At 36.9% G+C, this 14,765-nt stretch overlaps 1 protein-coding gene across 2 annotated transcripts in view; it reads right to left on the bottom strand.

Moving 5' to 3' along the window:
* LOC124246517 (alpha-2-macroglobulin-like) overlaps positions 1-3,975 on the bottom strand; it is a 72,168-nt gene extending 68,193 nt beyond the window's left edge. For both annotated transcript variants that reach the window (XM_046674715.1, XM_046674705.1), the window contains exons 1-4: positions 3,841-3,975; positions 2,420-2,603; positions 1,536-1,695; positions 1,391-1,443 (exon numbers count right to left, since the gene is read on the bottom strand). In XM_046674715.1, coding sequence (XP_046530671.1) covers positions 1,391-1,443; positions 1,536-1,695; positions 2,420-2,603; positions 3,841-3,926 — 483 coding nt within the window. In that variant the 5' untranslated portion in view covers positions 3,927-3,975. The remainder of the gene's footprint in view (positions 1-1,390; positions 1,444-1,535; positions 1,696-2,419; positions 2,604-3,840) is intronic.
* Positions 3,976-14,765: the final 10,790 nt, after the last annotated feature.

Below are 14,765 nucleotides of genomic sequence, written 5' to 3'. Positions count from 1 at the left end.
TCAGTTTGGATGTAGCATTTGGTAAAATAAAAAACATGGACAGCAATTATAAATACCAGATTCAGGATAATGGCCATCTGTGATGAGGGAGAGAGGAGTAATATGATAAGGGAAGGGTACACAGCGGAGTTCCACATTTATCTTCAATGTCTTATTTCTATAAAAATGATGCAAGTCTGGGAAAATGTTAATGTTAAATGAGTCACAATTTTGGGTATAGATGTTCATGAAATTATTCTCAGTACTTGTCTGTGTGCTTTAAATATAGCATCAAAAAAGTACAAAGATTCAAGGTAAGGAGTGGAGACAGTGTGTGTAGTAAATTCTTTCATAGAGATTAGTTATGAAGAGGAACCAGAGAAATGGAATGGTGTTTGGAGAGGAATGTGGGGTCTAGGGAACTTTATATGTTTTACTTTTTTAAAAAATAAGGTGATTGTAGCAAAGCATAGCCTATTAGGAATTATCCCATAAAGGGGAAATACAATGATGGAGGGGAAGAGAAGAACTGGAAGTTCTTGAGAAAGTGAGAGAGGATGGGCTGAGAAGCACAGCTGGAGAAGCTGGCTTTGAATGGGAACAGGGATGCTTCTTTCATTGTTACAGAAGTGGAGACAAGAATACAGGTACAGACGCAGAACAGATAGTATAGCTGGGATTTACTGTTTTGTTTTTCCTCGATGAAGTTGAGGTGAGGTTGACTGAGAGTGGTAGGGTAAGGATCGTGCTAGGTTTGTTGAGAGAGGGGAGTAAAAAATGACCTTACTGAATTGAAATCTGGTGGCATTTTCCCTCAATTTCTGGGCTCCCTGTAAATCTTTTGGATTATTTTGTGCCACGAAGGACGAAGAGGCATTTTCCGAAACGTCAAAAAGTAAATTTTCCATAAGGACTCTCTATTTAGCTTAACTTGACTTAAAGAAATGTGACATTGATTACATGCCAATGACACATCTCCTGAATAAGACATTCATCTTAAGGGAGGGACAACTAGTCCAATACAGTTTTGTAGAAGTCTAAGTGGACTGTTAAGCAGTGGGGGTGTATAGCTTTTAAGGATCTATGTGATTAAATGCTATCAAGGGCCAAACTGTGTTTAATTCACCTGTGTATATCCCCGCTATGCTTTGTACAGATCCTTCTAAACAGTAAATGTAGTTGACTGATATCTGGTTGACTGAAAAGTGAAGAAGAATAATTCATTCTCTCTTTCCCTTTTGGTAACCCCTTTTATGACAATCTGGTTTTCTGCTTGGGTTAAGGGTTATTGCTGTTGATTTCAGATTTGTTGAGACAAGAGTCCCTTACAGTCATCTTCTACTTGCTCCCCACTGTCACTGTCTCCCAAACCCTTGATATATATACATATATATACGTATAAAAGACTCACCAATTCATGCAGTGGGTGGAAATTTTTATCCACAGAGACGATTCGAAACTTAACTGAAAAAGAAATTTTCCTAGTGAGGCCTTTTGGGTAACATGCTAAGGAGGACATCTCATTTCTTGAGTTATAACACCATAGAGTTTCATACCTGACTGTCCTGGTGTGTAGATTTGTTTGTCTGTCTGAATAAAGACAAGACTTTCTGTGTTCTTTACCAGCACTGTAGTCCTTTTGCTGAATTCATGTGTTGGTCCTTTTATCTGGACAGAGAAGAATAGTTCATCCTCAAAAGATGAGGATCTTGGGAGCTGAGAACAAAAAAGATCATAAGAGGCTTCACAATCTCTCTCTGGAGGCCTTAGCATTTATTTCTTTCCTGTTCTCCTTCAGTATCAGAGGAAGGTAGCTGGGAGCATTAATTATTGCTTAAACAAAAAGTAGAGAAGAATAATTCGGAAAGAGGTGTAACAAATGAAGCCCAAATTACCATGTGATTCAACAGTAGCTATTAAAACATAGTCAACTTTGTGGAGTAAATATTATAATCTTATTTAAAAAGCAGAGCCAAGTCTTAAAACTACGGGAAAGGGAAAAATTAATATTCTAATGAAGGTAGGAGTTTTGTCTTGAGGATGAATTGTCCCAAGAAGAAACTGGAATTTTCCTCAGGGTACCAATTATATGTACAAGGTAGGAGTCCTCACTAGTTCTGGTATTATTTCAAAGTTTGCATCTTACTATTAGAAACACTCCCAAGTGGCTAACTTATGCTTTCTCTCAGTAGTAGGGTTTTTGCGGGAATTAAATAGAAAATTAGCATGTCTATAAATGTTGCCTCTCCCCCATTTTGGGGTGGGAAATCTATATTTTGTGCCTTTGCTTGGATAAGCTTTCTATCTAGGTTTCTCTTTGAAGTCATTGATGTCCTTCTAAATAAATTCCCTGAAATGGAAAACCAATCTCCAACCATTAGAATTATATTAAAGGAAAGAAAGAAAACAAACACAACAGGGATAGGCAGCTAGTACTCACAGTGAAGGAGACACAGTGGAATAAGTCCTTGTCAGCTATGAGGTCATTGAAGAGGCTCCTTTTCCCCTTGGTGGACTCCAAGGAAGCACTTACAGTCACTGTCTCATTCAAGCACCTCAGAAGAAGACAACTTTTCTCGGGAGTCTCAGTGTGGAGCGAGGAGGGGACCAGCACCATATACTGTCTGGAAAGGAAGGCATTCAGGTCAGTGGAAAACAGATCTCATCATCCATGCTTGTGGTTTCATCACAATAATTATTAGCATCTTTAGTTCTATACCCAGAGAAAGCAAATTGACAACATGATATTATGGCTGAATGGCAAGAAAATTATTCCCTCTCTTCATTGGTAATGGTAATATTTCAGCTTAGGCAGTGATATCCCACCCAAGGTGAGTTCTAAGGATGTGATAATTTTATGTGCTTATCTCACTAAACCCTCAACACTCAAATTCCTGAACTTACTTTTTTAAAGGAAAAAAATGGGAGGAATAATTATTCACTATGTAAAAATGTTGAATTAGGATTATTCTCAATTGCCATATTTAATACTAGAAAAAAACCCAGTACCCCTTTTTATTTTCAATTTCTCTTCATTTCTAGATTCATAACATTAAGTGTGGAATTCAGAGTTGCGAAATTGACCCACATCACAACTGTGAAATAGGCAAAGTTTGTCTTCAGTGATGGCTCACTTCTCCCTTCCTCCTATCTGAGGGGTTTTTTTTTTGCCCCAAAACCCACCCCATAACTGATATTTCTAAAGTATTCTAAATATCACCAGATTATCTTCTTTTTTTTACTCTTATTAAAGTTAAATATCTTTGTTCTTATAATCATAAAAAGGAGAAATGCAATGTGGCAATACAACTCCTGAAAATATGTTTATTTTTTTTTACCATTAATAAATTCTATTGGTAGAATATTTGAGAATTTCATCATTTTGATCCTTACACTAGCCCTGCATGGCATATAGTGCCATTTTAGAGATGCTGAGATAAGTTCAAAGAGGTCTGATTCACCCAAAGTCTCACCTGTCCCAAGTTACGGTTCTAGTCTTCATGTTTAATCCAATCATAAGTGGCTACAATTTAAATGTGTTTTTAAAATTATTGTGTTTAAATCTCTTCAACAAAAAGGAATGGCTCTTTAATGTTACTGGAATTTTAGGTCTCAGTGACAGGCTAATAGGAAGGGAGTTTTCCTAAATCAAATCACATCTAAGTTTTGTCACACTAATCACTTTAGAGTGAGAACAAGATTGTATATAATTATACAATGTTAAAGTTGGAAGGCGTATTCAAGAATATGGGTAGAAATTTCCCCTAAAATGTTTTAGGGGGACATGGCAATGGAACGATGTAAGAGAGAGATACTGAAAAAAGAAAGAACAATATAAAATGGGCCCTGGGTGGTACTCACGGTTTTCCATGGACTGAGGCAGCTGCAGGCAGGAGGGCAATACAAATTAGAACAAGACATGGCAGAACATATCTGCCTTTCCCCATAGCGTAGGGAGAAAATACAGGAGACCAGAGAATATGGTGTCCTGCTAGCACTCCGCCTGGTTTCAGAAACTCCCCAAATCCACAGGGCTTTATTTATGAGAGTGCTCTGTGCAAACTGGAAGCCCCACCCCAAGGTTTCCAAATAGACTGTTTAGAATTTGGCAAGAATTCTCTGAAAGGGGTCATTGCTCCCAGAGGTGGCCTCATAACAATCAAGGGTAAATCCTAATAGGCTCAGAAGTGGTGTCAGAGTAGTTGTTGATGGTAAAGGTTTAAGGAGTGGAAATCCACATTATAGTTAGAACCCACTTCATTTATCTTAGAACAAAATCTCTCAACCTCAGCATTATTGACATTTTGGAATGGGTAAGTTTTTATTGTGGGGGGGTTGTTCTGTGATTGTAGGATGTTTTGCAGCATCCCCGCCTTTACCCACTAGATGCAAGTAGGATTTTCCCAGTTGTGACAACCAAAAATGTCACCTCTCTCCTGATTGAGAACCACTGGTTTATAAAGTCCTGCTGGATTTTCAGCTCTTCCGGTTTGTGGACCCTGGGCAGATTCACAAACTGGTACCAACCGCATGTCAATGCCTGCAGCTCCTTCAATAGAATAGTGCTCCTTAAACTTTCTCACATAATGGAACAAACGGGAAATGATAATATTTGCAGAGTCTACTAGTATGCCAAAGAGATTTCTTGCAGATAAAGGTGACTGCTTCGAAAGCCGAGAGGATCATCAATATTTGGGACACACCTTAATTCCTTCTGCAGCACATTACTGTACTGGCTAGGAAGCACATTAGCATTTTCTTTTTAGAGGATGTGGGCTCTTCATTTTTGCAGAGAATCTATGAAAATATTCCTGCTGGAGGAGAAATAATATAAACTAATATAAGCTATAATCTTGGAGTGTTAAGTGATAGCTGACAAAAAGAAAGACAATGGTTGGAGGGTGTCTAGGGTGGGAATCAAGGGGATGGAAGAGTAAATAAAACTTTCTGTAGTTTATTGTTTTGCTTCTAAAACCTCCAATCATTGGTAAGAAAGATTTTAACAACTCCTGAACTTGTTTTTTGTCTCCAACTTTAACTATTATAATAATTACATTTGTTCATCCATTCATTCAACACATATGTTGTGGACCTTACTAAGTTCAATACACTGCACTGTAGTTTGAGAATATATCAATGCACAATATGGACATTGTTTTATATTTTATAGGATAATGATGGGAGTGATGGATACAGAGCTTTGAACAGGCAATAGCAATGCAGTGTAGTAAAGGTAATAAGAGAGTATGTTCAGAGTACTAAAAAGTACTGAGGTGGGTGTATTATCTAGGCTTCCAAACTCAGGGAAGACTTCTTGTAGGAAGTTAGAAAAAAGCTGGGCTATAATGAATGACTTAAAGTCTTTCCAGATGAAGAAGGAGACGGGCTACAGGTCTGGGCTTAGGAAACAGCATATGAAAAGGTGTAAAACAGGAGAAAGTCAGCATATTCTGAGCGTGGGGAGTAGGTCATAAGAATAAAGATGCTAAATTGTCAGAACTTGAACATAAAGAGGCTTGTAGGAAGGAGATTAGATTATATCCTAGGAGAAATGAGGAGCCCTGAGAAGATTTAACCAATGAAATGGTGTAATCAAGTTTGTGTTTTAAAAGGATCACTCATACGGTGGTTTGGAGGGTGTCCGGAAACAGAGAGACCCATCTGAAGGCTAATGCAGTTATCTAGGTACGTTGTGATGGTATCCTGAACTAAGATGGGGAGGCAGGAATGGAGAGAAGACGAAAAACTCATGCGATATTTAGAAGAAAAATAATTAATGCTGCATGGTGATTGATTAGGTGTTTAGGATGGAAAGGGAGAAGAGAAGTTAAGGATGATTTTCAGGTCTCTGCTTTAGTCAATTGGGTGGATTATGACGCTTTTTGTTGATAGGAGGCACAGCAAGGAGATTGTGTATGTATGGGACTACAGCGAGTGTGGTTTAGACATGATGTGCTGTGGATGTCTACCACTGAGTTGGAGATGAGAGGCTAGAGCACAGGAAAGAGCTCATGGCTGGAGATACAAGCTTTGGAATTATCATCATATTTGGAGTATTTCAGCAATGGGAATGGATGAGATCCCCCATGTAGAGTGCATAGAACAAGAAGAGTGTTCTGAGAAACAAGTATATTTAAGGAGACTCAGAAGAAGTAGCCAGAGCAGTAGGAGAAAAATCAGGACAATGTGGTATCATGGAAGTTAAAGGAAAAATAAGGCATGAAAATTTAAGAGATATACAAATATATAAAGATCATTAAAAAATTGGGTAATTGTAAAATGTGTTGTATTCCATTTTTTTGAGTCAGGTTTAATGAAGTACAATTTACATATTGAAAATTAATCCTTTGGTGTATATTTCTATCAAGTTTTTAATTCTTCATGTATTTTATTTATTATTATTTATTATTTTGGTAAAATACCAAAAACTTTCATGTAAGAGAAAAATTCCTTGTCTGAAATATCACTCTACCAAGTCAGATCCCTCTCCTCCTCAGGAGTGGAATACACAGTGCTCTGGGTGCCACGCTGAACCACAAGTCCAAACGGACTTCTAGTCGCAGTTTTGCATTTTAATCGCTAATGTTTACTGAGCTTACAGTATGCTAGGCTTGTGTTACCTAATTTAACTCTCCCAACAACATCATGGAGTGCATTCTATTATCACCCTCATTTTACAGATGGAGTACCCAATGGTTAAGTAACCTACTGGAGATTTCACAGCTCAGTGGTGGAGCTCAGATCTGGACTCAGGTGGTCTGGATTCAGGACCCAAGCTCTTCCCCACCACTACACTGCATTCTCTCTGTCACTTGTTTCTAATGGAGTCACCTTTGGTTCTAACCTGAGCCACAGCTTTCTGAGCACTAACATCGGGGTAATAAGATTTTCCTTGTTTCACTCTCAATGCTGTATTTCATGAGAAGAAGCCTTAGAAAGTGCACTCAAAAATGCGAGACCAGCATAATGATTGAGAGTGTCGTCTCTGGAGTTAGACTGCCAGAGTTCAAATCCTAGTGCTCCAGTTTACTTATTATCTCCAAACTTCACTTTCTCAATCTTAAATGCAGATACTAATGTATCCACTCATAGGGTTACTGTGAGAGTAGGAAGAAAGCCATGGAATGTGATTATCACAGTGCAGGCAAGCAACATTAAGCGTTAGAGCTCCTCCCTTTCCCTTACCCCTCGGGGTAATAATAATTATTATTACTATTCCCAAGGGATGGTAAGGGGAATAGTTGCAAGTCTGCTATTGACATCAGTATAGGGAAGGAATTCAGCAATCTCTAGACAATACAACTATTAGACCATCTCTGTAAAAATTCTGTGAGGAAAGAGGGCCGCTAGAACTTTGATACAGACTCGACAGCTTTGGAATGCTTATTTCATCACAGGTTCTCTAGTTAAGAGGAAGAGAGAGAAAAGGTGGAAGGAGTGAAAGACAGGGGATCAAGAACAAGAAAGAGGGAAAGCTGAGAGAGGAAGAAGCATGGTACTTTTTCACCTTTTACAAGTCTCTGCTTCAAAGTCAGCTTCTCATGGAGGTCTTCCCTGGGTCCCTATTTACAGCTGTAACCACCTGTCACCCCTACTCCCATCTTGCCCCCTGCTTTGTTTCCTATAGCAGGAAATATTCCTCAAATGCAGTTTAACTTCCTTGTTCATGTTGCTTTTTATCTGTCTCCTCCCTCTAGAATATAATGTCTTGGAAGGTGAGGATTTTTGTCTGTTTCATTTCCTATTGGGCCACAGTGTGGTTGCTCCATAAATAACTGTTGAATGAATGCATGATTGATTGACATGAACAGAAGCATGAGTATTTGAGTTTGGAGACAAAATAAGGATTGTGAGGTTAGATGTCATAAATCAACTTTATAAAATGTTCCTTTAACATAACGATTATTGTGTGGCTGAGTTAACTCTCCTGTCTTCTCTTTGCATCCCACAAGTCTGAGTCTTGCATTTGAACCCTATCCAAATAAATTACACAAGAGGACATGTAGCTGCACTTTGCCTGACTCCTATGCTGCTGAGGGACATTTCGTCTGGTTAAACATTAAACACCTTCAAGTACAGAAAGCCCAGTTACTGGACATGATCAATTTTTTTCTTCTAGGATTGTGAGCCCATTAACTCTTTTATGACATTAACTTTTAACGAGTTTTTAACTAGAAACTAATCAAAATTTCCCAATGTGAAAAATACAGTAAACATTTTTCAGACCACTGTTATCCATAAAGTTATAACGTATTGATTTTTTAAATGAGTTTGATAATTTAAGTAATTTTATTCATTTCTAAAAATGATTGAAAAATAAAATACCTTGGTAATAGTATCAACATCTGAAAATAAAAATCTTATTTCTTTTTTCTTTTCAAGATTGGCCCCTGAACTGTCTGTTGCCAATCTTCTTTTTGTTATTTCCTTCTTCTTATTCTCCCCAGAGCTCCCCGGTACATAGTTGTAGATTCTAGTTGTGAGTGCCTCTGGTTGTGCTATGTGGGACACTGCCTCAGTGTGGTCTGATGAGTGGTGCCATGTCCCTGCCCAGGATCCAAACTGGCGAAACTCTGGGCCACCGAAGCGGAGCGCAGGAACTTAACCACTGGGTCATGGGGCCAGCCCTTAAAATCTTATTTCTTTAATGCTATACCAAAAAGGACTCAAGCCCATAGTCAAGTGAAAATAATGGCTCAATTATTCCCCTGCTAAACTTCTGACTATGGGAATTCTAAAGTCTCTGCCACCCTGCATTTTTTTTAAGGATACAAGTATAGGGTCAGTTATGAAGGAATTAAAAAAAAAACAAACAACCTGGAATCCACAACGCAATCCCAATCAGAATCCCAATGACATTCTTTACAGAAATAGAACAAAGAATACTAAAACTCGTATGGGGCAACAAAAGACCCCGAATTGCTAAAGCAATCCTGAGAAAGAAGAACAAAGCCGGAGGCATCACAATCCCTGACTTCAAAACATACTACAAAGCCACAGTAATCAAAACAGCATGGTACTGGTACAAAAACAGGTGCACAGATCAATGGAACAGAATTGAAAGCCCAGAAATAAAACCACACATCTATGGACAGCTAATCTTCGACAGAGGAGCTGAGGGCATACAATGGAGAAAAGAAAGTCTTTTCAACAAATGGTGCTGGGAAAAGTGGAAAGCCACATGTAAAAGAATGAAAGTTGACCATTCTTTTTCACCATTCACCAAAATAAATTCAAAATGGATCAAAGACCTAAAGCTGAGACCTGAAACCATAAGGCTTCTAGAAGAAAATGTAGGCAGTACACTCTTTGACATCGGGATTAAAAGGATCTTTTTGGACACCATTTCTTCTCAGAAAAGGGAAACAATAGGAAGAATAAACAAATGGGACTTCATCAGACTAAAGAGCTTCTTCAAGGCAAGGGAAAACAGGATTGAAATTTTAAAAAAACCCCACTAATTGGGAAAAAAATATTTGCAAGTAATACGTCCGACAAGGGGTTAATCTCCATAATCTATAAAGAACTCACACAACTCAACAACAAAAAATCAAACCTCCTGATCAAAAGATGGGCAGGGGACAAGAACAGACATTTCTCCAAAGGAAATATACGGATGGCCAATAGGCACATGAAAAGATGTTCATCATCACTGATCATCAGGGAAATGCAAGTCAAATCTACACTAAGATATCACCCTACACCCATTAGAATGGCAAAAATAACCAAAACAAAATGTTGGAGGGGTTGTGGAGAAAAAGGAACGTTCATACACTGCTGGTGGGAATGCAAACTGGTGCAGCCACTATGGAAAACAGTATGGAGATTTATCAAAAAGTTAAAAATAGAAATACCATATGACCCAGCCATCCCACTACTGGATATCTACCCAAAGAACTTGAAATCAGCAATTCCAAAAGTCCCATGCACCCCTATGTTCATTGCAGCATTATTTACAATAGCCAAGATGTGGAAGCAACATAAGTGCCCATCGACTGGTGATTGGGTAAAGAAGATATGGTATATATATGCAATGGAATACTACTCAGCCATAAAAAAGGATGAAGTCATCCCATTCGCAACAACATGGATGGACCTTAACGGTTTTATGTTAAGTGAAATAAGCCAGATAGAGAAAGACAATCTCTGTACAATGCCACTCATATGTGGAAGTCAAACATGTGGACAAAGAGAACAGATTAGTGGTTACCAGGGAAAGGGGGGTGGGGGATGGGCACAAAGGGTGAAGTGATGCCCCTACAACATGACTGACAATAATGTACAACGGAAATTTCACAAGGTTGTAAACTATCATAATCTCAATAAAATGTTAAAAAAAATCCCAAAATCTGGAATGCAAATCTAGGCTTTACTATTTTTCTTTTACTGTTTTTTCCGAGTTGTAAGGCATATTAAGCAAACTGAGTCATTGAACATTTCAAATGAAAATCAACTGCATTTACTGTTTTTCCTAAAGGGTCACATAAACTTTCCATTGATTTTGATGCAATTCTCTCCTTCCTTGACCCAGTTGGGTAAAATCTGCCATTTATGTGTAAAGGATTAAAAATTTTGTCTAATGGAAGAAGAGTTTCCAAATGTTCTAATAAAGAATCAGAATGAAATTCATAATCATATTTCACATGTATAACAATAATATCTCAGCCCTTAAATATTGCTTACAAAGTGGTGAAGCAGCTCAACATTTAAAAAACGACAAAAGTAATATATGAATACACACTGGGTAAAAATGCAGACTAGACAGAGAAAAATAGAAAGTCTCTCACTGGCCACTCCCTGCTCTTCTACTCTCCTTTCCAGAGGTAACCACTATTAATTTAATAAGTTTTTTTCTGGAAAGTTTTCTTTCCATTCTTTTAAAAACAGAGAAGTAATATATTAAGACATAATTAAAAAAAAAAAACGGTGCTCACAGGTAAAGTGAAAATCCTCTTTGACTATCCTTCATCTGGTTTCTTCCCCACTCCCCAGAGAAGTATTTAGAATTAAAAAAAAATTGTTATGGGGCCAGCCTGGTGGTGGACTGGTTAAGTTTGCACATTTCCCTTTGGGGACCTAGGGTTTGAGGGTTCAGATCCCGGGTGCGGACATGGCACCGCTTGTCAAGCCACACTGTGGCAAATGTCCCACATATAAAGTAGAGGAAGATGGGCATGGATGTTAGCTCAGGGCCAGTCTTCCTCAGCGAAAAGAGGAGGATTGGCAGCAAATATTAGCTCAGGGCTAATCTTCCTCAAAAAACAAATTGTTATTTTATATACATCCACGTATACCAAGAGGAAACATATAAGATTCTGTTCTGTGTTTTTCTATATAAATGGCAGCATTATTCATATAATCAGCTGAAATTTGCTTTGTTCTCTCAATTGTATGGTTTCTAGAGCCAGTTAATTCATTTTTATCTGCACAATACTCCAGTTTATTTAACCATTTTAATATCCAAACTAGGGTTTCTAGTTTTTCCAGTAACAGAATGCTGTAATGACTATTCTTGTATACATCTCCTTGTTCACATATGGAATTTTTTTTTTATGGAATATACCCAAGTGGAATTGCTAACAGTATATATGTTTTAGAATACTAACAAATTGTTCTTCAAGGTATATATTCCCATTAATTAGGGAAGTATAAGAATATTCATCTTACTGAAACCTTGCCAAATTTATTATTATCAACCTTTAAATCTTTCTTGATGTGATGTGTATAAATGATGCTGTTTTAATTTGCATGTTTTTGATTACTAATGAAGCTAAGCAGTCTTGTGTTTATCAGCCACTTATGTTTCCTTTATTTGTGAATTACTGTCTCATATCCTTTGTCCATTTTTCTATTGATTTGTCTTATTCACGATGATTTATAGGATTCAAAAATATATTTTAGATACTAATACTTTATTGTTTATTTGAACTAAAAATATCCTCTCCCAGTCTTTTTTTAGTCGATTAAAAAAACTGTGGTTTTTTCCTTGACCCTGGTTTGTAAGTGATGATTTATCTGGGTATATATTTTTAGATTTGAAGTTATTTTCTCTCAATATTTTGAGTATATTATTCCACTACCTTCTGGCTTCAGTGATTGCTTTTGAGTAGTCTGTTGTGAGTATACTTTTGATCTGTTGATTGTAATATATTTTCTCTGTCTTTGTTCTGAATTTTCACTGTGATATATCTAGCTGCTGATTTTTTTTTGCTTTTTTTATTGTGGTAAAAATAGATATAATATAAAACTTGCCGTTTCAATGATTATTTAAATATACAATTGTCATTAATTATTTTTGCAATGCTGTACAATCATTATCACTGTTTCCAAAATGTTTCAATCTCTCCTAAGAGAAACTAAGAGAAACTCTGTACCCACTAAGCAATAGTTTCCCAATCTTCCACTTGTCCTTAGTCCCTGATGTTCTCTAATCTACTTTCTGTCTCTATGAATTTGCCTATCTTAAATATTTCATATAAGCGGAGTCATACAATATTTGTCATTTTGGGTCTGGCTTATTTAACTCAGCATAGTGTTTTCAAGTTTCATCTATGTGTAGCAGTATCAGAATTTCACTCTTTTTTATGGTGGAATAGTTTTCCACTGTACGTACGTACCACATTTTGTTTATCCACTTGTCAGTTGAGGGACACTTGATCTCTACCTTATTGTGAATAATGCTGCTATAAACAGTGCTATTCCACTATCTGTTTGAGTTCCTCTTTTCATATCTTTGGGGTATAGCCTTAGGAGCTGAATTGCTGAATCGTATAGTAATTCTATGTTTAACTTTTTGAGGAACTACCAAACTTTTTCACAGTGGCTGAACCATTTTACATTCCTACCAGCAATATAGAAGGGTTAGAATTTCTTCATATCCTTGGTAACTCTTCTTATTTTCTTTTTCTTTTTTTTATTACAGCTGTTCTGGTAGATAGGAAGTAGTATCTCATTGTGGTTTTGATTTGCATTTCCCTAATGACTAGTGGTATTGAGTATCTTTCACATACTTATCTTCCATTTGCATATCTTCTTTGGAGAAATATCTGTTCAAGTGCTGTGACATTTTTAAACTGGGTTTTAAAATTGTTTTTGTTGTTGAGTTGTAGTTCTATATATATTATAGTTGTTAAACCCTCATCAGATATGCAATTTGTAAATATTTTATCCCATTGTGTGGATTGTTTTTTCACTCTTTTGATAGTGTCCTTGAATGCACAAAAGTTTCTAAATTTAATGAAGTCCAGTTTGGTTATTTTTTCTTTTGTTTTCTGTGTTTGGAGTATCATATTTAAGAAACTACTGCAAAACCCAAGGTCATAAATTTGCCTCTATGTTTACTTCTAACAGTTTTATAGCTCTAGCTCTTAAATTTAGGTCTTTGATCCATTTTGAGTTAATTTTTGTATATGGAGTAAGGTCAGGGTCTAACTTCATTCTTTTGCATGTGGATATACAGTTTTTTTTAACACCATTTATTGAAGGGATTATTCTTTCCACGCTGAATTGTCTTGGCATCCTTGTCAAAAATGAATTGACCATAAATGTGAGGGTTTATTTCTGGGCTTTCAGTTCTGTTCCATTGGTCTATACGTCTATCTTTATGACAGGACCACACTGCTTTGAGTACTATGGCTTTTGTAGTCAAGTTTTGAAATTGGGAAGTGTGAGTCCTCTAAATTTGTTCTTCTTTTCCAAGACTATTTTGCCTTCAGTGTCCCTTGAAATTACGTATGAATTTTAGGATGGGTTTTCCCATTTCTGCATAAAACACTGTTGAGGGGCCAGCCCCATGGCCAAGTGGTTGAGTTCGTGCACTCCGCTTCAGGCGGCCCAGGGTTTCACCGGTTTCAATCCTGGGTATGGACATGGCACCTCTCATCAGACCATGCTGAGGTGGTGTCCCACATGCCACAACCAGAGGCACTCACAGTAGAATATACAGCTATGTACTGGGGGGCTTTGGGGAGAAGAAGAAGGGGAAAAAAAAAAGATGATTGGCAACAGATGTTAGCTCAGATGCCAATCTTAAAAAAAAAATTGTGGAAATTTTGATAGGAATTTCAATGAATTGGTGTATAAATTACTTTGTCATCTTACCAATATTAAGTCTTTCAATCCATGAGCCTGAGAATCTTTTTATTTAGGTCTTCTTTAATTTCTTCCAGCAATGTTTGTAGTTTTCAGAGTACAAGTCTTGCACTTTCTTGGTGAAATTTAATCCTAAGCATTTTCTTCTTTTTGATATTATTGTAAATGAAATTATTTTCTTAACTACTTTTCAGATTGTTGCTTGTGTATAGAAATACAACTGATTTTATGTATTGATTTTGTATCCTGCAACTTGCTGAATTTGCTTATTATATCTAACCTTTTTTTTGTTGGTGTGGATTATTTAGGGTTTTCTACATATGGTGTCATCTACAAATAGAGGTAGTTTCACTTCTTCCTTTTCAAGCGAGGTGCCTTTTATTTCTTTTTCTTAACCTAAGTGTTCTGGCTACAACTTCTAGTAGTATGTTGAATAGAAGTGGCAAAAGTGGACATTCTTGTCTTGTTCCTGATCTTTACAATAAAGATTTTAGTTTTCCACCATTGAGTGTAATGTTAGCTGTGGGTTTTCAAATATATCCTTTCTCATGTTGAGGAAGTTTCCTTTCTATTCCTAGTTTATTGAGTGTTTTTATCATGTAAGGGTGTTGGATTTTGTTGAATAGTTTTTCTGCAATTACTGGGATGATCACATGTCTTTTCCCCTTGACTCTATTAATATGGTGGATTACATT

The sequence above is a fragment of the Equus quagga genome, chromosome 1 (genome assembly GCF_021613505.1).
Source record: "Equus quagga isolate Etosha38 chromosome 1, UCLA_HA_Equagga_1.0, whole genome shotgun sequence".
Classification (NCBI taxonomy): domain Eukaryota; kingdom Metazoa; phylum Chordata; class Mammalia; order Perissodactyla; family Equidae; genus Equus; species Equus quagga.
This window is presented reverse-complemented; position numbering and strand designations above follow the sequence as displayed.